At 36.5% G+C, this 26,957-nt stretch overlaps 1 protein-coding gene across 2 annotated transcripts in view; it reads right to left on the reverse strand.

Annotated features, from left to right (window-relative positions):
* The window catches only part of LRP12 (LDL receptor related protein 12), a 71,238-nt gene extending 44,501 nt beyond the window's left edge, over positions 1 to 26,737 (reverse strand). For both annotated transcript variants that reach the window (XM_002917476.4, XM_002917475.4), the window contains exon 1: positions 26,659 to 26,737. In XM_002917476.4, coding sequence (XP_002917522.1) covers positions 26,659 to 26,737 — 79 coding nt within the window. The remainder of the gene's footprint in view (positions 1 to 26,658) is intronic.
* Between the last annotated feature and the right edge of the window lie 220 nt (positions 26,738 to 26,957).

Raw genomic sequence — 26,957 nt, forward strand, 5'->3', positions numbered from 1 at the left:
TTGTGATGTTAAGTTCCATGATTCATTAGTTGCGTATTAACACCCAGTGCACCGTGCAATACGTGCCCTCCTTACTACCCATCATCAGAACTCTTAAAGTTGTTTAGAATGCCTGAATGGACTCCTACAATCTTTGCACCTGTGGCCTTCAAGAAGATTTTCAAAAATGGCTACTCTTAACCTTTTGGTTTGAAGAGCTTCTTATGTTGACAGCAGAGACATAAACATTACCAGTAGTAACTATCTGCCCAAGCAATAGCTCTCCATACCTTTCTGTTAATTCTATATCCTACAAATAAATGTTTCAAAGACGACTTTATTTTTCTTGGTATTTTTGCTCAACTCAATCCTGAATTTTCTCTACATTAGTAATATTTACAATCTATTCTTGGTTAAATATACTTTCTATCTTGGGAATATGTTCTTCATTAGTCTGAAGTCATTGAGCAACCACTTAATTTCTTTAGATTTCTTCACCATTCCTTTTGGGATTGTTTGGAATTTTAATAACCAAATTATTTCTGAGATCTTAATAACCTCCCTGGACTATCTATCTTCCCAGATTTTCATGTTGTGAAGTCATATTAATATTTTTCTAAATTAGAATCTTTAGGTGTCAAGATCTGATTGTGCCCAATCTTATCTTTTTTTTTCTTTTTAAGTAAACTTCACTGCTAACATGGGACTCAAATTCATGACCCAAGATCAAGAGTCGCATGTTCTACTGACTGAGCCAGACAGGTGCGCCACCGTCCCCCCTCCTTTATTTAAATTTAAAAAAAAAGCCATTACAACATAGTTACTCCTTTTGGTCTGGTCAAAGTAAGGTATAGACTAGCACGCTGTTTTAAAACTGAACTGTGTCACCCAAAATTTGTATGTTAAAGCCCCAACCCCAATGTGACAAGGGAGATAACTATGGTTAAAAGAAGTCATAAAGTGGGGACCTAATCTAATAAGACTGATTTCCTAAAGAGATATAAGGAATCTCTCTCTCCATCTGTGCATAATATAAGAGGTCATGTGAGGACACAATGAAAAAGAAACTGAAAGCCAGGAAGAGAAACCTCATCAGAAACCAACACTAATGGCACCTTGATCTTAGACTTCTAACCTTCCAGAGCTGTGAGAAAATAAATTTGTGTTAAGCCCCCCAGTCTGTTGTGTTTTGTCAGCCCAACCAGACTAATATACACACTTTTCCCAAATATTTGCTAGACCAAGATGTTTGTGAATTTCTTCAAAGTGTATGAAAAATTCAGTATATTCTTCTTAAGAGAGGCTCTGTAGTGTCTAACAAATACCTATAATGAGATATTTCATGGAAAAAAAGGTTAAGAAACTCCTGGGAGATTGAGGTATTTTTCTGCTTTCTTTAATTACTTGTATTTTGAAAGTATTACATCAATCTTTTTAATTGCAGCCATTCTTTATAGATTTAATAGTCTTTTATGAACTGGCCTGAACCTACCTGCCCCTCAAAATAAGAGTAACAATCATTTATAGCATTACTTTTTAGAAGAATATACTTTCTAATTTTCAAACCACATTCTTAATAGACATTTGGGAGTCTGACGTTTCTATATGTTTAGACATCTGTAGTATTATGTTAGTAAGGTTTTATGTTTGAAATATCTTCAAATAAGGGTATAACAACAATGAACTATTAGTCAAAGTACAAATACCAAAGTTCTCAGTATTAATAGAATGAATCAATCCCTTCAAGAACATGCAATATGGTTATGAATCCTACTGTTGAGAATCTCAGTGACACTGTTCATACAAATGGAAATAATTTTCTTTATTCTAAAACAGCTTGAACCACGCTTGTAGCAACTCACAAAATACACCAGAAAGGAACCCTAAAGACTATATTGAGTTCAAAGGTTCCTACCTGTGACTCCTGTGGTTCACAAGAATCAATATAAAAATTTGAAGGGATTCAGAACTCCAGGAAAAAAAAAACAGAAGAAATTATAGGCCTATACTTCTTATAAGAGATTGAGATATCCATATAACATAAAATTCACCTTTTTAAAGTGGTTTTTAGTATGTTCAAAAGTTGTGCAACCATTACCATTATCACATGCCTGACTGTTTTCCTTACCCCAAAAAATAAGCTTATACCTATTAGCAGTTATTCCTCTTTTCTGTCCTCCTCTAGCCCCTAACAACAACTAGTTTCTGGCTCTATCTCTATGGGTTTGCTTACTCTGGACATTTAATAAAAATGGGATCATACAATATGTGATCTTATGTGTCTGGCTTTTTTCACTTAGTTTAATGTTTTCATGGTTCATCCATATTGTACCATGAATCAATATAGCACTCCATTTTATGGTCAAGTACTATTCTATTGTAGGGATAAACCACATTTGCTTATCCACTCATCAGCTGACAAACATCTGGGTTGTTTCCATTTTTTTTGTGAATAATGAAGCTAAAAATATCTGTGTACAAGTTTTTGTGTGGACATACAGTTTTAGTTCTTGAGTATACACAGAATGGAATTGCTTGGTCTTCTGGTAACTCTACATTTACCCTATGAGGAAATGCCAAATTGTTTTCCAAATGGCTGTACACTCCTACCAGCAATGTGTAAGAGTTCCAATTTCTCTACACCTTCACCAATACTTGTTATAGCCTATCTTTCTATCTTAGGTATCCTTATGGGCATGACATGGTATCACTGTGGTTTTGATGTGCATTTCCTTAATTTAGAGTAATGATGTTGAGGCTCTTTTTGTGTGTTTACAGTTTTTGTACATTCTTTGGAGAAATGTCTACTTCATAATTGACTGGATTTGTCTTTTGTTTTTGTTGAGTTGTAAGAATTCTTTATATGTTGTGGATATTAACTTCTTATCAGATATATAATTTGCAAATATTTTCTCCCATTCTGTAGTTTGACTTTTCCCTTTCTTGATAGTGTCCTTTGAAGCACAGTGTTGTTTTTTATTTGAACCAGTCCAATTCACCTATTTCTAATTTTGTTGCTTGTGCTTTGCTGTCACAACTAAGCATCCATTTCCTAACCCAAGGTCACAAAAATGTACTCCTATGTTTTCTTCTAAGAGTTTTATAGTTTTAGCACCTATATTCGGTCGTTGGTCCATTTGGAGTTAAGTGTTGTATGCAGTTGAGGAAGGGGTCAAATTTCACTCTTTTGCATATGGTTAACCAGTTGTCTCATCGCAATTTGATGAAAAGACTACTCTTACTCTACTGAATTAACCTGGCACTCTTGCTGAAAATCAACTGACTATCAATGTAAGCTTTTATATCTGGACTCTTAATTCTGTTTCACGGATCTGTCTATTCCTATATCAGTATCATACTGTCTTCATCTGGAAACTTTGCAGTAAGTTTTGAAATCAGGAAAGATGATTCCTCCAAATTTGTTCTTAAGATTGTTTTTGTTATTCTGGATTCCTTGAATTTCTACATGAATTTTAGGATCAGCTTGTCAATTCTTTCAAAGAGAACTGAGATTTTGATAAGGATTGTGTTAAATCTACAGTTTAACTTGGGGAGTGTTAACATTAATTCTTAACAAATATTACATCAAATACATAAATATGGGATGTGTTTCCATTTTTAGTACATTTTTAATTCCTAGCCACGACATTCTGTAGTTTCAGAGTTGCATTATTAAATTTATTAAATATTTTATTATTTTTCATGCTTTTTTTTTAAGATTATATTTTTAAGTAATCTCTACACCTAACGTGGGGCTCGAACACAAATCCTGAGTTACATGCTCTACCAACTGAGCCAGCCAGGCACCTCTCATTCTATTGTTAATGGAATTATTTTCTTAACTTGATTTTCAGTTGTTCACTGTTAGTATATAGTAATACATTTTTTTTTCTTGTATCCTGCAACCTTGCTGAACTTATTAGCTCTAATAGGCTTTCTGTAAATTCCTTGGAACTTTTTTATGTACAAGTATGTCAAATCTATAAACTAAGATAGTTTTAATTCTCCTCTTCCAATTAAGATACCTTTTTTCCTTGCCTAACTGCCCTGCCTAGAACCTCTAATACAATGCTGATTAAAGAAGTGAGAGTGGACATCCATCCTTGTCTTGCTCTTGATCATAGAGAGAAAGCTTTTAGTCTTTCACCATTAAGTATGATGTTAGCTACATATTTTTCATAGATATCATTTATTAGGCTGAGGAAGTTCCCTTCTATTTCTAGTTTATTGAGTGTTTCTATTATGAAATGGTATTGGCTATTGTCAAATGCCTTCCTTGTGTCTACTGAGATTTCCCTGTGGTTTCTGTCCCTTAGTCTATCAATACGGTGTATTACACTGCTTGATTTTTCTGTGTTGAACCTCACATTCCTGGGAAGGATTCTATCTGGTCATAGTTTATAATCCTATTTACATATTGCTGGATTTGGTTTGCTAGTATTTGGTAGAGGACTTTTGCATCTATATAAATAAGGGAAATTAGTAGTTTTCTTTCTCTGGTATTAGGGTAATACTGGCCTCATAGAATGAGCTGGGAAGAGTGTGTATACACACATGCACACACACTGGGTGCTACTATGTATTTTACTCTCATTTAAGGAAACACCAATATATTGTTTTTACTTCTAATTTTTTCCTTGGTTTATTAAATTTCATAGCTTATTACTCAAAGGTAGGTGATTAGCTTGTTGATTACATTATAGCAATTCTGAAAAGTGACTAGTGGCCTGCTTTACTCAATGTACCAGGCACGGTACCCAAATAGATAAATCCAGTAAGTACATGGTAAGCTTAGCACAACAAAAAAGTGAAACAGACAAATAAAGGTAGTTCGTTCTTTCTTGTTTCTCAATAGGCAAAATCTGCAAAGTGGGAGCCTATGACTGGGGCTGCAAAGGAACACTAGGAGATAAACATGCTGGAAACCTCTGATGTCAACTCTTATTTTTAAGTTGATGGAACTGAAGTAGAGAGAGAAGGGAAAGGCAGTTATCTTTTTTGTTTTTTTAAATTGGCTTTGTTGAGGTTTAATTTACATGCAAAAAAGTTCACTAATTCCAAGTATAGGGTTTGATGAGTTCTAAGAAATGCACACAGTTCTGCAACCACCACTACAATCAAGACACACATTTCCATCACCCAAACAAGCTCTCTGGGCCCCTCTGCAGTCAATTCCCTTTCCACACTCCTCAAGTCAGACAACTACTGATCATAGACAGTCAACATTTATGCACCGTACTGAACTCGTGAGGTATTACTTTAATCTTCTTCCTAGAATAGATACTGTTATCCCCATGTTATGGATGAGGAAACTGACTCAGATTAAGTAAAGTATGCAAGATTCTTTAGCTAGTTAAGTGGGAGGGATATGCTCAAATCAAGATCTACCTAATTCCAACACTGAAAATAGAGTTTTCACTTAAAAACAATAAATATCTTGGCTTCCCCTGAAAACATTTTAGTATCTGTTTACATGTATCAGTGCATGCAAACCTACTGAGCTGATCTCTTTTAGGACACATTTTTTCCTTAGGTGACCAAGTGCCCCATGACTTTCTATTGTTATTCTGACACTGAAACCCCACCCTCTTAGTTCATTTGTGTTACTTTCTTGGTCTTTGTTAGAATTTGAATTTGTGACTTCTGGTGTATTTTGTGAGTCCAAGGTACAGTATAAAAAAAATGTATGGAAGGATACAAAATAAACTGCTACCACTGTTACCCTACCCCTTTACCCCCATCTCCAAGACAGAAAGGAGGACAGAAATGATTAGCTTTTGTTCTGATACATTTCTTTGTTTGACTTATTAAAGTATATATTACTTCTGCAAATTAATTCATGTGGATTGAATATTAAGTACTGGAATACTACCTTCTGACAAAAATTAACACAACATAAAACTACATAGCTACTTAGTTTCAAGTTTTTCTTTATAACGTTATAATTAAGAAATGATTACAGGTGATGCCTTTTTTCTTAATATTATTGACAAAATGGTACAAGAACTATCATTTAATATAAATACTGAAGCATATACATTACCTTCTGCTATAGCAACAGGTCACTTTCAAAAACGTTCTTATACATGAGATTTAACGATGAGAAGAGTAATGTATGGCTGCAGCTTTCCTATTCTTGCTGACATCATGGATAACACTACGTTATTTACCCACAGACCAAAGCAAACAAATAGAAACAGTGTTGGGAATGATAATAACAACAAAGATAAATGATTTTTAATTGCCAGACTGCAGGAAAATAGCCCTTTAGAGGTAGAAATATAAAGAAAGCAGAATTTAAAAATCAGTAACCATTTACATTTTTAAAGTATACTTCTGACAATGCTTAAATTACTAAATTGTTAAAATCATAGTATCTTTTAAAAATTTAAGTTTTTCTTGACATTAACTCCATGTTTACTTTTCTTTTTTTTTTTTGCATCAAATACACATAATGTTGTCTTTTTCTTACCTTTATTATTTATGCAAGATGAGACAGTAAGTACTTCGCTTTTACTTCTGGTAATATCAATGATCAGAGAACATGACATTATGAATGGTTTTTCATTAAGCAGGAAGGTAATTCTCAAGTTTATCAGAGGCTCCATCCTAGGAGTCGAGGACACTGTCTAAAATCACTCTGGATCTTGGGAGTCGTTCATTAGTCCCCCTCTTTTCCTTCCCTTCAGATCTTTCCTCTCTTCTGGTTCCTTGTCTCCTCTTGATGACATATGTATGTATTCAGGTCTTCCTCATTCATAAAAGAAAACCTTTTTCTTGTTAGTGCACCTCCCCATTTCTTATCTTAGTCTTTCTTTTCTCAGCCAACCCTTGTGAAAGAAGAATTTACACTCACTAATGGAGCTTCCTTACCTATCATTTGGTCAAGCCCTTCCTCAATCCAGCTTTTACCCCAGCACATTTCTGAAACCAATGACCCACCTATCAAACATTTTATCCTCAAAAATATGAACTCTGAATCCAGTTTTCTGTTAGTTGGAGAAAATCACATAACTATGAGGAACAGTGTCACTATAAATTCATAATTTCAACTCATCTGGATATTCAATGTTGAGAACATACCTTTTTTTTTAATAATAATTTTTTATTATGTTAGTCACCATACAATACATCCTTAGTTTTTGATGTAGTGTTCCATGACTCATTATTTGTGTATAACACCCAGTGCTCCATGCAATACATGCCCTCCTTAATACCCATCACCGGCCTATCCCAATCCCCCACCTCTCCCCTCTGAAGCCCTCAGTTTGTTTCCCAGAGTCCATAGTCTCTCGTGGTTCATTCCCCCTTCTGTTTACCCTCCCCTTCATTCTTCCCTTCCTTCTCCTACCGATCTCCTTGCTATTTCTTATGTTCCATAAATGAGTGAAACCATATAACTGTCTTTCTCTGCTTGACTTATTTCACTTAGCATAATCTCCTCCAGTCCTGTCCATGTTGCTGCAAATGTTGAATAATCGTTCTTTCTGATGGCTGAGTAATATTCCATTGTATATATGGACCACATCTTCTTAATCCATTCGTCTGTTGAAGGGCATCTCGGCTCCTTCCACAATTTAGCTATTGTGGACTATGCTGCTATGAACATTGGGGTGCATATGGCCCTTCTCTTTACTACGTCTGTATCTTTGGGGTAAACACCCAGCAGTGCAATTGCTGGATCATAGCTCAATTTTTAACTTTTTAACTTTTTAAGGGACCTCCACACTGTTTTCCAAAGTGGCTGTACCAACTTGCATTCCCACCAACAGTGTAAGAGGGATCCCCTTTCTCCACATTCTCTCCAACAATTGTTGTTTCTTGCCTTGTCTATCTTTGCCATTCTAACTGGCGTAAGGTGGTTATCTCAATGTGGTTTTGATTTGAATTTCCCTGATGGCTAATGATTTTGAACATTTTTTCATGTGTCTGTTAGCCATCTGTATGGAACATATCCGTTAAATAAAGCCTTATCTATCTCTACCTTTAATTCCCTCAAAAACTATGCATCCGTCATTATTCTTTTTGAGCCTCTAAACTTCCTCAACCAGTACTCTCTGTAAATCATCTCCCTTGCCAACCATTCAGAGGTCTTTTGGCATATTCTCCTCTCTCGTTCTAGAAACTCCTTCTTTTCAGCATACGTGTTTAAAGGTTTAGGTCTTCCATGTTGATAAATCTCAAATTTCTACTCCTAATCAGAATCTTTCTCTTGAGCTGCAAATTTTTACCTGATATTCACCACCTCCACAATATTCACTGAGCGCTCACCTTATGCCAGTCACTGTGGTTGGTGTTTTTCATACATTATTACTAATCCTTGCAGACTTCTTGTAAAATAGATACTATCCCCATTTCACATGCGGAGAAACTGAGAATTAAAGAGGTTAAGAGAATTGCTCAAGAATTGCTCATATTTGCCAGATGATCATCTAAGCCATTTCCATGCTTCAGTACATTTAATCTTCATAATCACCCTATAAAGGAGCTGCTATTATTATTTCCATCCTAAAAATTGTCTTTTAACTTCCTATTGAACAGGAATTCAGTATTACCTTAATGTTACCTAGATATTTCAGACTCATGTCAGAAACTGAATTCCTTTTATCTACCTCTACCCTCAGTCTGCTCCTCTTCCTATACTCTTTACCTTGGTGAATGACACCAGCATCTTCCAGCTGTCCACATAAAAACCTGGAAGTCATTCCAGATTTCTTCTTTACCATCCCCTTCTGCTCATGCACTATACATTAAGTTTCCTGATTCTTCCCAATCTTGCAATTTCCTTCCTTAAGGTTACTGATGTTTCTTTCCTGTTTTACTGCATTAAATAATAAGCTCCACAAAGCCAGAAACATAGAAGAGTGCCTAGTCCACAGTGGACATCTGATAAACACAACTGACTCCTGAACAACACAGGTTGCGGTGCACCTATACATGGATGGGGGGGATGGGATAAATACAGTATAGTACTGTGTTTGTATTTTCTCTTCCTTGTGATTTTCTTAATAACATTTTCTTCTCTCTAGCTTACTTGATTTTAAGAATATAGTATATGATACATATAAGGCACAAAATATGTTAACTATGTTATCAGTAAGGCTTCTAGTCAACAATAGGCTATTACTGGCTAATACTTTGGGGAGTCAAAAGTTATACATGGATTTTTGGCTGTGAGGGGGTCAGCATCCCTAACCTCTTTATTATTCAAGGGTCAACTGTATTTGCTGAATGCATGAATAAATGACTTAGTTTGCAAACTTCCTACTTTTGGTCTCACAGCTCTCTGATCCATTTTTCACAATGCTACTAGAGACCTTTTTTAAAGGCATATCTGATATTAATCTTCAGCTTATAAAACTGAAACTGGTTCAAATCCTCATATGTAGTAAGAGCCTCTAGGGCCCACTGTAATCTGGCTCTTCTCTCATCTCTTGACCCTTAACTTTTACTACTCCTTGTCTGCTTTTACCTCATACATACATACTCTGGTTCTGACACACTGCCAAAGTACAGTTTCTGAAAATATGATATTTTTGAACACGATGTTCTCTCCCCCTGAAACAGTCCAGTGCACTGCCACCAGTTACTTGCCTAACTCTTCAATTTGTCTTAGGAAACAGATCTCTATCAATCGCAGGATGAGTTAGGAGTCCCTTCTGATGTTCTCATAGTAAGTCACGTCAGTACTGAGTTATGGGCATTATTACCTCCACGGTCCTTATCATCTTGTGTTGGGTTATTAACTGTGCATCTTCCATTTCAAATTTTGAGTGTCTTACGAGCAAAGAAAATCTCCCCCTCTTTCTTCTCTCCTTTTCTCATTTTCAGTCTTTCTCCCTGCCTTCTTATTCCCCAACAACTATCTTCCAGTTTCTGTCTGACACAGAGTTAGATCTCAGTAAATGTTTGTTGGTTTAGTGAATCAAAATTATCAGATTTTGAAATTAAGCATGAAACACTCTCCGTATAATTAAAAATTTGGTTTCATGTTATAGTTTGCTCAGATGCTAACAGGAAAGAAGAGGATGGAGGAACATAAATAGGAAGAGGAGCCATTAAGGGGGAAGCAAGATTTCAGATCCAATTGTTCACTGGGATTATGGGCTTTAGAGAGCTATCCCTTATCACTGCCCTTCAGTATGTAAAATATTTGGTAAATGACTGTTCAAAACTCAGGAGCAGCTTTAGTCTTCAGACTGCAAGGGACTCGACTCTGCATCACCTTTAACAACTTGTTGTGGGGGGTTCGGGGGAGACATCAAAGGCTTGATGCTTTACATTTCTGATTATCAGTGACTCCTGGGTTCTAAATAGCTTATAGCTCATAAATCTAATGAATATGTTTAAAGAATTCTTTTTTCTCTGAGCAAATGGCTAGCTCTTTACTTAACTCTATAAAAGCTCATCTCATAACCTACTCTTTCACAGAATCTTAATATAGTGCCTTGCTGTTTATTCTGTCAATGTGGCATTTCCCTACAGAAGTATCATGCATGAAGTTAAGGATTATCCTTTTCACATAGCTATAAAAAATTATGCAGCATAAACATACCTATCTCTGATATATTGGTATGTTTCTCCAATTGAACAAAGAGAAAAAATATTTATCTACCTAGGATGTATTAGTGGCTATACTATGAACTTTCACAAATTTTAATTCACTTAATCATCAGAACAAGTATTTGAGGTATTACCTCTAGTTTACAAATGAAGAAACTAAATTTTGGAAAGAATAAATAACTCGCTTAAGGTGATATAGTTATGAAGTTGTACCCAAACCAAGGTCTGTCTTATTATAAAGATGATGCATTTAACTACCCCCACTTTATTTTTCAAAATATAAATGGGTCATATTTTGGATAATAATTTTGTCATGCACAAAGCAGTTTCCTAATAACACATCCTGTATTTTTAAAACAATCTCAGGAGTAATTGATATTCCTATTTTATGGCCCAGGAAGTTGAGACTCAGCATTTAAGTGACAGGACTAAAATCTCATAGCTACTGAGGAACAGAATGATGTATGGAATACCAGCCTCTTCTCCCACTAAGACCAGAAGATGTAGATTCATACTTGGTAGATGTTCCTCGTTAATGATGTTTAAATACAGTGGAACAGAAGACCAAGGATGTGCATACATTGACAAGGATTCCAAGAGATGAGGGAATTCTAAAAAGCTAGGTCAGTAATAGTTAAAAGCAACAGAGAAGGCAATACTAAAATCTACTACAGCTAGTATACGATGATACAGTGCCAAGGATATGAGCCTTGATATCAGAATCTTGAGTTTGACTTCTACCTTTGCTACCTATTTTCTTTTGTGTGTCTGTGTGGAGTATGTTAAAACACATCACACGTATCATTTCACCTCTATATGCATCTTCAATATGCATCTCTAAAAATACAGACAGACATTCTGTCACCCAACTTCAATGCTACTACTTTAACAAAAGTAATAATTCTTGGTATCATTCATTGTTTATTTTTACTTTTTTTAAAGATTTTATTTATTATTTGACAGAGAGACAGCCAGCCAGAGAGGAAACACAAGCAGGGGGAGTGGGAGAGGAAGAAGCAGGCTCCCAGCGGAGCAGGGAGCCTAATGTGGGGCTCCATCCCAGGACCCGGGGATCACGCCCGCAGCCAAAGGCAGACGCTTAACGACTGAGCCACCCAGGTGTCCCTCTTGGTATCATTTAATCTAGTCAGGCCGTAATCAGATTTTCCTGATTGTCTCACAAATGTCTTTTTACAGTTGAAGCAGGATCCAAAGTCTCAATGTTTCATCTGGCGTATTTAAGTCCCTCTTAATCTAGAGTGATACTCCCTTATTTTCCATAGCAAACTGGTTTCAGAAACTAGATCAGTTGTCCTTTAAGGGGCTGCTATTCTGTGGTGTCACTTCCTTTTGGTGTCACTTAACTTTGCTCATCTAGCTCAAGGATTGGCAAGCTTTTTCTGTAAAAGGGCCAGGTAGTAAATATTTTAGGCTTTGTGGGTCACACAGTGTCTGTTGCAACTACTCAACTCTGACACTGTGGCATGAAAGCAACCATAGACAATACCTAAATACACCAGACTGGCTGTATTTGAACATCATGAAAAAACAAAAGAACACGAAACAAAAAACAGGCAGCAGGCTGGTTTTAGGTCGAAGGCCATGGTTCCCAACCCCTGCTGTAGAAAGCTGATTTGACACAGGTTCAACATTTTTGGCTGGCCTACTTCAGAGCTTGTGCTGTATGCTTTATAGGTATCACATTAGGAGGCAGAGACTATCTGCTTGCCCTACTTTTCATGAGACTGAGATTAATCAATAGGTATAGAGAGGGCAACCTGATTTCTCCATTGTAAAGTTCCCATATAACCATCCAATAGTTTCATTTACTGATGATTATAACCGGAATATTTCATTAGGAGTTGCAGAATGATTTTCGAATCCTGCTATTCTTTATACTTTCACTACCTGAAATTCTGCAAAAAATTTTCTCATAATTCACACAGAAAAATAAAAAATACATATATTCATTAATATATAAGGCATATAGGGGCACCTGGGTGGCACAGCGGTTGGGCGTCTGCCTTCGGCTCAGGGCGTGATCCCAGCGTTAGAGGATCGAGCCCCATATCAGGCTCCTCTGCTATGAGCCTGCTTCTTCCTCTCCCACTCCCCCTGCTTGTGTTCCCTCTCTCATTGGCTGTCTCTATCTCTGTCGAATAAATAAATAAAAAAATCTTTAAAAAATATATATATAAGGCATATAATATATACGCAACATTTAAAGCAATGACTAGCATATGGTAAGCCTTCAATAAAATTGGGTGTTATTTTTATTTTTGACAGATTTGAAAATACTCCAACTTTTGACCCAGTAATTCTACTTTTATGACTTAACCACAAGGAAATTTTAAAAAATTAAGATAAATATTATAAAAGCATGTCTATTACAGTATTTATAAATGCGAACAAAAACTGCAGACAATCTAACGTTCAACATTATGGAAACAGTTTATGAGGAAAAGTGATACGGAAAAATGCCCCAAATCTATGTCAAGTAATACCAATAAACCTATCAGCCAAGGACTACCATTTCTACTATTCAGGTACGAATGCTCATTTCATTGCACCCTAACTACATGTTGATTTTTCTGTCTTTACTGAATATTTTGAACACTTAACAGAAGTTGATTCTTACATACTTACTAAACTAGTATGTGATATTTACTTGGGATTTCTTTGTAAAGTTAATTTTTTTTTTCTATTTTACTAGCCATCCAATTACCATTTCTCTAAGCTCTTTTTTGTCCATCTTCTGAGGAGGGAAGAAAATGAACATTTTACGTAGAAAGTATTTGCTTAAGTTATTTAATAGGCTCATAACAAACTTTGAGGGTAGAGGGCATAAAATCCAATAATCCAGCATCTTGCCATTTAGAAATCTCAATTAACAGCAAACCAAAATTAATTCAGAAAACACTAGTGATCTGGTATCTGTGGCTCATCTATCAGCACCACAAGCAGATGAGTTCCAGTAATGGATTTAAAAGAGCAAATGTATCATAATTAATCAGTTTGCATATAAGCTACATTGAGTTTAGGGAGGTCTGTTAAGTAAAACTATGAAGAAGCAGTAGAGCATAATGGTTAAGAGCACGGATTATAGAGCGAATTTAGGTTGAAATCCTAGCTCTTCTACTTACTGATTATGAACTTCGCTAAAAACATAGCTTCTCTGTGTCTCAAGTTCCTTATCTATCAAATGATAGCATAATAGTATCCAGGCTGATAAGGTTGTTATGAGAAGAAAGTGACTGTGTGTGTACACGCATACACGTATACACATATATACACACACACAGCGATTAGAACACTTCGTAGCACATAGTAACTGCTACATGCTTGCTATTGACAAAAAAATGAGTTTATAAATCAGTCTGTCTCTTGCTATTTCATATAGCATAGCTTACTATTCAAATACTATATTGTATTGCAACTATTTAAAAATATTTCTACTTTAATAACCCATGCACAATTTGGGTGATCAAGATTTCACTTTCTAAAAAGTGACCCTGATGATGTATCAGATATAATTTTTTTTTAAAAAGGGAAACAATCAATATAGATCACATATACCACAACTTCAGAGAGGTTTCTAATCTTCTACAGCAGTGCTTCTCAAACATGAATATGAAAGAAATCACCTGTGAATCTTGTTAAAATGGAGATTCTAATTCAGTATCTGGGGCAAGGCCTGAGATTCTGAATTTCGAACAAGTTCCCAGGTAGTACCAATGCAGCTGGTTCAAGAATGGCACTATCAGGGGGTCATGAATGAGCTTTAAGGGGTTCTGGGATCACACAATATCATATACGAAATTCTCTGTGAATGTGCTTATGTGGATTATTTTCTGAGGAAAGGACCCACAGTTCTTATCATAATCTCAGAGGTGGGGGTGTGAGTAGGGGAAAGGGCAGGTAGAGAGTAAGAGAATTCACAGGAGAGGTGAAAAAGACACATGTCAGTTCCAGAGCTAATTGAAAAAACCCCCAAGTCGTCATTACTAAAAAGGAAAACCATTTGTAAAGACAAATATTTTATATTTTCTACAACAGACAATTATCACTTAGAAGACTATATGAAGAATCACAAACCATTCTAAATTATAGACAATTATATTGTAGACAATTATAACTTAGAAGATTAAAAAATCTTTAAATTCGAGAATAAAAACACAGGGATATAAAACTCTAAGAAATAAAAAAGATAAGGCCAAGATATGTAATATTCAAATAAGAGGAGTTCTAAAAGTAGAGAACTCATAGGATAATGGAGTTAAAATACACATACATACATATGCACACATATACATAACATATACAACATGTGCATAAAACTATCTTTCCAACACACATCTAGATATGTTCAGATAAAATCACTACCAAATACCAAACAGTAATAACGACTGAAGATACACACATAAACACATATTGGTGAAAACTGTAAACTCCAAAAGGAAATTATTACAAGCTTCTAAAGGAACAAAGGAATGAGAATCAAAATGGCAACTTAAAGTTACAAATGATAAAGTAATTCTGGATAGAATTCTGAACAGAAAATACTGAAACCTGGAATGCCCTCCCCCACCCCTGCCAAACCATTATTTAAGTGTGAAGACAAAATAAAGAAACATTTTCAGCTGTGTACACCTAAATATATATATATATACACACACACACACGCACACCCCCAATACATATTTCTTAGGGAGACAGAGAATACAATTCAAGAATGTACTTTAGCAAAATTTAAAAAAAATCAAATTAAAGACTTCAAGGAAAAGAATATGGGACAAAGAAAATGATAAGGGAGGGGGAGAAGAAAACTTAAGAAATCAAAATAATTGTTAAGAATGGCGATTCAAATTTTAATGTAATTAATTTGGGGAAATATTTAAACACCTCCTTTTTTTGGCTTTCTTCTGTAAAATTTCAAACATGCACAAAATAGAACAGAATAGTACATTCTCATGTATTATCCTCCCATATATCTGATAAGGGGTTAATATTCACAATATGTAAAGAACTCTTACAACTCAACAACAAAAAGATAATTCAACCAATTAAGAAATGGCAAAGGAATTGAACAGACATTCACAAATGGCCAATAATGAAAAAAAAAAAACAAACCCTCAAGATCACTTCTCATTAGAAAAATCCAAAAAAAACCTGTAATAAAATGCTACTTCATACCTACAGGGATGCCTGTAATAAAAAGATGACCAATAACAAGCTTTGGTGAAGATGTGGAGAAACTGGAACTCTTACACATTGCTGGTAAGACTGTAAAATTGTACAACCATTTGGAAAACAATATGGTATTTCCTCAGAAAGGTAAATGTAGAATTACCAAAAGATCCAGCAATTCCACTCTACGCATATACTCAAGAGAACGAAAAATGTCCATGCAAAAACATGTACACAAATATGCATAGCTGCATTAGTCATAAAAAGTGGAAACGACCCAAATGATTGTCAAGTGATGAGCAGATAAACAAAATGTGGGGGGGGCGGGGAGGAAAAGCGGTGGTGATTGTCTATGCGTACAGGGTTTCTGTCTGGTGAAACTATTCTAGAATTAGATAGTGATAATAGTTGGGATAACTCTGTAAACACACAAAAAACAACTGAATTATGCACTTAAAAAGGATGGACTTCATTATATAAACTTGTTATTTAAAAAACCAAAATAGACCTATGCAAATATGACCACTTAATCTTTGACAAAGGTGAAAAAGCAGTTCAATTGAAAAAAGACAGTCTTTTAAACAAATGGTATTGGAACTGGTTTTCATATGCAAAAATGGAGCCTCTTCTTAAAATTTACACCTTATAAAAACCAAACTCAAAATGGATCTTACATCTAAATGTGTAACATAAAAATAAAACTTTTAGAAAAAAAAATAAGAGAAAATCTTCATGATCTGGGGTTAGACGAAGAATTTTAGAAATGATACCAAAACACAATTCATAAATAAAAAACTGATAAACTGAATTTCACCAATTAAAAAACTTTTGTTTTGCCCTCCTCCATGCTTCAGATGTGAATCTATCTCTACTATGGTATCTAACTGGCTTATTTAAGGCCCATTCATAGGAAGGGATCTACTTCTTATAGGCTCATCTCTATTATCTTGCTAAGTGAAACAAAGTTTAACCACACTGGGAAAGAAACATTTCTCCTGCCAGCAGGACAAAGCTATTAACTGTTGCTTTCCTATTATACAGTTCATAAACACTCTCCTTTCCTAATCTTAAAAAGTGAAATAATCAGAATTAAAATAATAAAATCTTTTACACTGACCAGTGAAATCAACAAAAACAAAAAAGTTTACAAATCCATCTAAAAGTATTAACAGATTAGGGATTAGATCTGATAATCAGGCAGGAAGACAGTTCAGTTTACAGGAGAGAAAAAGAAAAGGAGTGGAGGGAGGAAGAAATTTAGGGCTATGTATTGATCTCATAAATATGAACACAAAGTCTAAAAAAATTTACTAAATGTATTCCAGCAGATTAAAAGAAAATATATCATTACCAACTTGTTATGACCTATTACATAAATGTAAAAATAGTTCAACATTAGGAATCACATGAATGTAATTTACTCCATTCATGGATAAAGGAATTCACTTATTCAGGTATTATCTGGCATTATGCTAGGTTATGTTTCACCTGCATACCTCTGGCCCTCATTAACACCTTATGATCATCTTGGAAATGAAAAAACTTACGTGACAAAATTCAATACCTATTCTCAAAAACTTATTAATATAGAAATTGAAAATCTTTAATTTGATTAAAAATAACAGAAACCTATAGCAAATATCACACTTAAAAAAAAAGAAAAAGAAAAATGGGGTCTGGAAGCATTAAATTAAAGACTTAATAGATATCAACAACTGCAGAATATAGACCTTATCTGGATCCTGATTCAAACAGTGTCTAAAAATTCATGTTTATATAACAACCAGGGCTATATGTACATGGCTGGGTATTGATGGTAAATTAGGAACTGCTAATGTTTCAAGTGTGATAATGGTATTGAGGTTTTTTTTTTAAGTCCTCACATGTTAAAGATACATAGCAAAATATGAATAAATTAGATGTCTGGGATTTGCTTCAAAATCATTTGTGTTTAGGGAGTGAGTACAAGTCTAGCTAAAACAAGGCTGGCCATTTAATGATAATTTGTTGAATCTGGATATTGGGTTTATCAGGTTAATTACACTAGTTTCTCTACTTCTGGATATGTTTGGAATTTTCCAAAGTACGAAGTTTTAAAACTGTTCTTAATTATCAAATCCAAAGGCAAAAAAAAAAAAAATCAAAGAACAAAAGCAAAAAGCCAAGCACTACAGAAAATATAAATAATCAGAAAACCTTCTATAGATACTATAATCGAACAGTGTTCTATTTTTTTTAATTTATTAATTTTTAATTGAGACATATACACAATTGCACTTACTGAAAGTTTACAGTTCAATGAGCAATCACTAGAAAACTCCATTATCTGTGTAAACTACTACTTAGGTCAAGAAATAGCACAGGACCAGCAGTCCAGAAGCTATCCTGGTAAACAATCCTCTCAATCACAACCTCCCCTGCTTCCCGCCAATAGGCAACAACTCACCTTGTATTCTAACTTCTTAGATTGTAACCACATAGAACCTTCTAATTTTGTGTCTGACTTCTTTTGCTCAACATGTGAAATCTACCCATGCTTCTGGTACCAGCAGCTGGTTCTTTTTCATTACTTCATAAGCAAGTTATTCCCAAAATTGGTCAGTGGATTCCTGGGAATCTCCAAGACTCTTCCAGAGTTTAACAGAATAAAGTTCATCGAGGTTTCAGATTCCATGTTGCAACTAAACTTACAAAAAACGCCTACTTGTCAAGTTCTGGTGTAGCATCAAAGAATATTCACATTTATCTGAAAAGGCTATTAAAATATTTTTCCCTTTATAATAACACATCTATGTGGGGCAAGATTTCTTCCTATACTTCAACGAAAATGTGTCACAACAGACATGAGAAATCAGTTGACTTCTATTAAGCCAGACATTAATTTGCAAAAATGTAGAGTAGTGCCACTCTTCTCACTAATTTTTGTTTGTTTGGGAAAATATAGGTGTCATTTTACATATTTTTATTTAATGTACGCTATTTATGGTCACACATAATGGCTTTCTTACTGTCATTTTAAATTTAATTGTGGAGTCCTGAAGTTTGAAGACTGCTGCTGTGCAGTTTTCCCTTATGCTAACACACTATAATCAATTTAGCAATTCTACTGAGGATGGACAGAGGGGCTGTTTTTCATCTGGGACTATAACAAATAAGGATACTATGTATAATCTTGTACATGTCTTTTGGCACACATTATTATATCCACCTCTGTTGAGTTTATACCTTGGAGTAGAACTGCTAGATCACAGGGCATGTTTATATTCAACTTTAATAGATACTGTTTTCCAAAGTGGCTATTAAGCATTTGAAATGTGGTTAGTCTAATTAAGATGTGCTATAGATATAATATTTATACTGGATTTTGAAGACTTAATATGAAAAATACTGTAGAATATCTCAGTAATTATTTCTATTGATTAAATGTCAAAATGACAGTATTTTAGATATATAATATTGAGTTTAATTATTTATATTAATGACACCTGTCTCTTTTTAATATGGCTACTAGAAAATTTAAAACTATGTATATGACTTACATTTGAGGCTCACATTCTGTATCTCGGACAGTGCTGTTGCACTGGGAAACAGAAATAAAACAGGCCAATACCAACACTGTATATAAGAAGTCTGAGATGCTCCTGAGAAGGGCACCTTTTAAGGAAGACTGCCCAAAGGAGATAACATCTAAAGGAAGGCCAAAGGAGGGTAGGGGAGTGGTAAAGGGAAATAACAAGAGACAAGAAGGGAAAAACTAGCCAGACCATAAGGGCCTAGTGAGTTATGCCTATATTTTAGGAACAGGGAACTACTGCTGGGTTTTAAGCAAGAAAATTACATAATTATATCTGTACTTTAGAAAAGCCACTCTGGCTGCTGCTATGTATATAACTGAATCTGGACAAGAGTAGAGTGAAGATTAGTTGGGAGCTGTTACAATAATGTGGACAAAAAAAAAACCCCACAAAAAACGATGGGTCTCTGTGCAAAAAGAACAGCAGTAGAGAGACAGCCTTAGGCAAAATCACTGCTCTCGAATTCAGCTTCCACTATATTTACCTCACAGATACTCCGAGGATTTAAGCAAGGCATATTTTTTGTAAAGGCGTTCTGTATCCTAAGTCTTGGTAAAAGGTTCTAGTGTCACTAGAATAGGCATTAATTCAAGAAATTGAATTCAATTTCAGAATATACCGGATACAAAGATTCATCTTTTCTCCAACTTACTAACCTAAAACCTAAACAATGCTTTAATAATCAATGAAATTAAGTCAGATAAGAAAAGGCTTGCTTTCTTACTTATGTTTAAAAAGTAAATCCCAACACTAAACATGGTACTGTGCTCCATTTAATCAATTCAATATTAAAACATTAGTACCATTCCCCATTTCTCTAAAAGTGGAAATGTAAGTGAATTAAAGGTAGATATCAAGTTACTCTCACTCAGTGGTATGAATGTGAGTGCAAATTTCGCGGTGTCAGGATCTTCTACAGTTGTATCTTCTGTAAATAAACTATGCAATCCAGGGAAACAAAGGTAAAAAGGTCATTTACTTTTTCCAAAATTTTCTGAAACTTTCTAAACTACCAATACATCCTACCTTCTTCCAAGATATAAAGCAATCTTTAATTGACCACTTAACATAAAGCACCTAACTTGGGCAAAAAGGTTCTTAAATCTTCTATTCTAACCTTTGCTTCTTGCCTGAAATACTCTTAAAACACTGTAGAAAGTTATGTTCTATACTTATTTCAATGATAAAAATGACAGTCCTTAGAACTGACTTCTCCACAGGACACTTGTTAAGCCGCTCCCCCTTATAACTGAAATTCTCATTCTTTCTTGTCACGTGTTGTACAGCTGTTCACCACAATATGCCTTCTTGCGTTGAGTGTTCTTAGCCTTCCCTTTTCTAGCTTAAATAACAGAACCTTAAATTCCTAAGGGTCGAAACTCCTCCACTGAATTATAGAAATAAATCACCCTCAATCTCTCCTCCCTGTCACTCTCACCTGATCCCATGTCCTACTACTTTAGGAAATCTCCATCTTCCCACCCTGAAACTTTTAACAGACCTAAGTACACTGGCATCAATATTTTCTTCCTTCCCTGTTGCGACAAGAGAGGAAGCATCCCTTTCTTTCCCATCAAAAAGGCAATCCATACTCTTCTATCTGCACTGTTACTACCATGGTCCAAGGTCCCCTGTCTCTCACCTGGATCACAGCCAAAACCTGATCATCCCATATCTGCTCTTATCTACTTCACAACAATCCTCCACAGAGTGGGCAAAAGTGAGTGTCTTCAAACCATAAATTATATGATATGCACTTAAACGTCTTCTATAGTTACACTCAAATCTAAACTCTTTACCATGGTTTCCAAAGCCCTGAATTCCTGCCTAAGATTCTAAGCTCACCCTGCCACTCTCCTGTGTGACCACTATGCTGCAGCTACACTGGTTTTACTCATTTACCTGTGACACCAGCTCTTCCACACCAGCACTTTCCTGGCTCTGGGTCTTTCACATGTGGTTCCCAAGCACAAGGCTCTCTTTTCCCAATCATAATATGGTTAGCCATCCTTTAGGTCTTACAAATGACTCTACAAAGGAGTCTTCTTCTAACTACCCTGTGTCTGTTATTCACTATCTCTGCCCCTTATCAGTATCTTATTATAACTAATTTACCAGACTGTCAACCTTATGAGGGCGGGAACTATGTTCATCAGGTTGTTGGGCCTTACACAGTGCCAGATACAAGCAAGTGCTCAACAAACATTTGCTAATTGAATGAATGAGTGAAGAGATAGGATTGGTTGCAATCCTGGCTCTACTACTTCCTAGTGGTTTGATCTTAGATAAGTCACAACCTTTCTGAGCTTCAATTTCCTCTTCTACAGAAAAGTGACAAATACCTTGCAGGACTGCCAAATGAGACCTACTAAAGATGAACTGGCAATGAAGAAAGACCAAGTGCAGTATCTGAACTTAATTTAATAAATGTTACAAACTTAATTTAATAAATGTTAGTTTCCTTCCCTTCCTTCTATAGCTTAGACAGTGAGGATTCCTTAGGCTAATTCAGTACTGAAACTAAAAATATAGAGATAGGTCTATATATACACCTATTGTTGCATATAGGTAAAAAGACTGATGACATGCATCTGAACAGATAGATTGGTAACTTGTATTTACACGATCTAATCCTACGCTTTAGAAAGGGAATAAGTAGTGTACATCTATCCCTCACTCCTCCCCTAAAAAAACAGTGGGGGAGGGTGAGGAGAAAAAGAGAAGAACCTGGAGGGAAAGGTAACCTTAGAAATTAGAGATCATTAACTCAACTTCAATTCCCAAATTTAGAACAAACTTCATTTACCTATAAAGACTTGCAGCAAGAACAAGATTAAAACTCATTCTAAAATAAAAACATTTTCTGTTCGCTTAAATCTATATAAATCTCATCTGTATTTATTTACCCCCTTTTATCTTTCATTTTTTTAACTGTAACAGCATTGATAAAAGGTAAGAAAAAAAAACAAGAAAAAAACCTCAACTACAAAAACACCTCAGATCAGAAACACAAAAAGGTTTCACTGTTCTCTTAATTTCTTGATAAGCTTTAAATTGTCTAACCACGAAAGTCAGTTCTTTTCTTTCCACTCTCTTTAACTGCTGCTCACTTTTCAGCCTGACATGACTTTTATGTTTTTGTCAGAGATTTTACTTTCTAGGAACCTTCTAAATGATTTACCATACATCATTCAAAGCTCCTCCATATTCTTCCTAGAACATAGCTAGCCCTCTGAAAGTGGTCATTTAATACTTTCTGCCTGCTTAGAATTTTATAGAATGTGCTGTGTACCATCATATTGTCCCCAGGATATGGATATAATTTAGATTCTAAACCCAAGGAAGGGTTTATGTTAAGCAATTAATTCAGTTTTATTCAACATATTTTATGTAATCAAGCTTGACTTTTTTAGAAGTAATTGGAATCTAGTTTAGATTTTTTTCTCATGTTCCAGTTATTTCTACAACCTTTCTAAAATTGGAACTTCTGGTCTATGCGTAAACTGGAAATTTATAGAATTCTGCTGAATGTTCCATAAAATTCATGGGAAAAGACTTACCCATTAGATATAAAATGCAAGAATAAAAACAATATTTTATGTTACCACAATCTCTAGAACAGTACTGTGTATAGCAAAGACTTTTGACTATAATTAGCTGAATACCAGTTTAAAGAAGAATTTTATCACAGGCCAGTCAGCGTATGCCAGAAAGAGTTCTTACTGCTATCAAATGCTCTGGCAGCAAGTGGCGAGAAACCAACCATCTTCAACTCTCCAAGGTTATTGTAAAACGATATACAAAAACCACAAACATTTCAAATTACATTTTAAGGTCTCATCTGGGGCTGTGTTTTCCAAACTAAGAACTGCAATTTATTAGTGGGTCCAAAATTAATGAGTCCAACCACCAAATGAAGAGAGGAAGGGTGAAAGAAGGAGGGATAAATAGAATACAAAATGTTGGAGAGCATCACAGGTACTAAGAGTATTATTTCATAATCTTTGTTTTGTTCTGTATACTGGGAGTAACATAAAATGTATTTTCAGGGTGGGTTTCAGTAAAAAAAAAAAAAAGTTAGAAAGCAATGATCTGGGTGACAAAGAGAAGTGGAAATGGATAAAGTAATGGAACTGTTATGATTACCAAATTATGGGTTGAGAGATGAGCCAACCAACAGCTTCTGTTGACTAGGAGACAGTTTTGGAAACCTCCATGCACTTGCAAAAGCCAGACATCCCTACGCGAGATCTGAAGAAGCACCTTCTTATAGCAGGCCTACAACAATGCCCAGCAAAGCTCATAGTTGCTCCCACTAATGTTTTTATCTCTTCAAACTCTCAACAGCAGAGGTCAACTTTTACTTTCTACTAACTCTTAGGCACATTCAATAGTTAAGTTACAGCAGCTAAGATATAGCAGCTCTTGAAAGATAATTACTGGTTCTTGAACAACTTCCAGAATATATTAATGATATTTTATATCAGAATTTAGTCTTTCAAATAAAGCTTTGACATTCAGAAAAGTAATGTGGAAATGTAACTGTCACACTATTCCACTAAAATGGTCACCTTTAAGAGTCACGTACATAGACCACTAAAATGGCCATGTGAAGAGAATAAACACCAAAATAAAGAGAATCTTTTAAAAAGATGTATGAATTGTTTCAAAGATTCGCGACACAACTTGGAGCCATTTAATACTGCCATTAATCATCCTGTGAAGAGTTAATATTGGAACTGCCTAAATATTGGCCAACCTGTGTTTTTTCACTGAGTCTATGAACACTTGGTTGTTTCTTAATTTTATTTATTTATTTGAGAGAGAGAGAAAGAGCGTGTGGGAGTGCGTGCAAGCCCAAACGTGGTGGTGGTGGGGAGCAGAGGGAGAGGGACAAACAGACTCTGCCCTAAGCACAGAGCCCAATATGGGGCTTGATCCCCTGACCCTGACATCATGACCTGAGCTGAAATCAAGAGTCTGAAGTTTAACTGACTAAGCCACCCAGGCACCCCTGAATACACTGTTGTTTTAACAATGATTTCCAATTATTCCTGAAGCCACTTTAAAAAAACAAAACAAAACACTTTTTGATGTATCAGAGTTTCATAAATTACAGCTAATATCTGTCCTACAGGTCCAATGTGATGGATATTTCTCAGGATGCATCCACTACTCCACACAACTAGTGTATATTCAGATTAAAAAAAACCCACCACTGTTAAAGCACATCCCCCATATTATTGTTACAGCTTTTTTTTCTCTCTCATATAAACCCACACTTGGCTGGAGAGACAGAAGAGGACAAAAGTGCAGCTATAAAGAGAATTTCCCCAGTTGCAGGGTGAAGGGTATCTTTAATCTCTGCTCACATAGTTTAATGTTCTGCCTGGCTCACTACCTCCTTTTTTCTTATACTTTGAAACTTGCTGTGGCTTGAGACATCAACCCTGGCACAATTACTTGCTAGTTTTATAACATGGTCCCCCCCTCTGTTGGAAAAGGAGTTTCATTCTTTGCCTACTAACAATTCCTCACTGAAGACAAATTCCAAAAAGATAAATCTTTGATAAGCACCTACCAGAAAGTCGTTTTGTGTACAAGTACAAAAAAATGTACCAAGACAAATTATAGGGTTCACAGCCCCTTATCCTTGGAGGCAAAAAGACTTTTAGTTCAAACACTAATGACACAGGTTTTAATGAAAGAGCTAAAAGAGCTCATTTATTTATCCATTCTGATCAGACATCGCTAAGATTCAATTTTGACTATAGCAGAGGACAAAGCAGGACACTTCTAATCGCCCTAGATTAAAGATGCCTTCTTGCTTTCTTCTCTCTTCTGGGCCATTACACCAAACCTAGAGCAGAACTATACCCACCTTCAGGCTAGAATAAACAACATAATAGCTTATTGATCTCTGGTGTAGACCCAAACCCACAAGTCATCAGGCAAGTAGATATCACAGTGACTTGATGCAACTAACACTCAAAAGTCACGCACAGGGTTTTCTGATCACACACAAGCATACCATTGGCAATTATTACATCAAATGTGGACCAAACCTTTCTCTACCCCAAACAAACAAAAATAATAATATGTTAACCAGGTCACGCAGCAAGCAATACCTTTTTAATCACACTGAAAAACTATTTTTTGGTTGTCAGTGAACGTTAATTTATGTTCATTAAATTCATTTACTGTAATTTCTCAGGTTTTAAAAGCTACCATCATTCAATTCCACAGATAAATGCTTTCAAAAGAGGTAATACTTGCTGGTGAATTACGTGTTGACTTAACTCCATCACCACACCATTAGTGGAGTGAGTGTTTGTGGCAAATGACTTAGACATTTTCTAAGTGAAATCTCCAAAGAAAGGTAACTTCTAATTATTTCCTTCTGAAGATATCAAAACACCATTCTAAAAAGTAAAGGTTAACTGTGTTCATTGAAACACCTTTTTCAATGCGTTTCACTGATAAACTAAGAACTGTGAAGTCAGAAGCAGAACTCAAGTCTCAAGCAATGAATGCTCTAATTAATTCCATTTAGCTCTAGTTCAGACCCTGATGTAATATAAAGCTTAGTCCTCACACGCAGGCTTCAGCCGTCTCTTAACCTCAAAGGAGTATATGCAACGCAATCCACAGACTGTACTGAAGCAAGTGACAACATTAGCGGCCAATGATAGATGAAATGACAAATGAACTAGGAGTCAGGGCAGACATCCACTCCCTAAGGGAGAGACTGAGGTGGGGCTGGAAACTATTTTCTGGCCTTCTCCCGCGTGCTGCTTCTGGGGAAGGGACAGGATCCAGCACGCCCGGGATCAACAGAGCCTCGGCCTCCGAGGTGCAGGAGTGGGAAGAGAGCAGCGGGCTGCTTTTTCAGGGAGTGGGGAAGATGGGGGATTGGTACGGTGGGAATTTCACTAGGGAGAGAACTTCCTGACCCCGGAAGGGTCAGGGGTGGCAGGACCGTCCCGACAGCGGCGAGGGCGACCTCCTCTTCCTTCTCACACAGTCATACATCTTTGTGTGTGTGGATTGTGCAAGGGGCCCTCCGGCCCAGGTCGGGAAGTCCGCCCGCCACCCCCTCGCTCCACCGGGACTCCCTCCGGCCGGGACGCCCAAACCCCTCTCAGACAACCCCGAGGGTCTGGAGGTGGTGAGTGGACGAAAGCATCTTCGCGTGGGGACACCCTCGGGGCATCCACCCCTCGCCGGGTCTTTGTCCCGCCGGCGGCGGGGGTCTCTCCCCGTTCTCGCGGGGAACCTCTGTCCTGGAGGCCTCGGGGCCCAGGGTCGCCCCAGCTTTGTTCGGTCAGCGGGGCGCAGGGACGCGGACACTTACCGTACACTCCGGCGAGGAAAAGCAAGACCAACGCAGACCTCCACCGCGGAGACTCTTTTGTGCTCCAGCGACTGGCCATAACCGCCCGCCCGCCCGCGCTCCCTCCCTCTGGCCCTCCCTCAGCAGCGCGCCAGCTCCCACTCCGGGCGGCGCGAGAGCCCTACGCGGGGCGGCCTTCCCGGAGGCAGGGGCAGGTCGAGCGCTAGCGGGCGCGAGGCGAGGGGGCGGCGGAAGCGCGACTCAGACCTCGCACCGCACAGGCTAGCCGGCGCCGCCAGACGGAGCGCGAGCCGGGATCC

The sequence above is a fragment of the Ailuropoda melanoleuca genome, chromosome 9, assembly GCF_002007445.2.
Source record: "Ailuropoda melanoleuca isolate Jingjing chromosome 9, ASM200744v2, whole genome shotgun sequence".
In the NCBI taxonomy this organism is placed as follows: domain Eukaryota; kingdom Metazoa; phylum Chordata; class Mammalia; order Carnivora; family Ursidae; genus Ailuropoda; species Ailuropoda melanoleuca.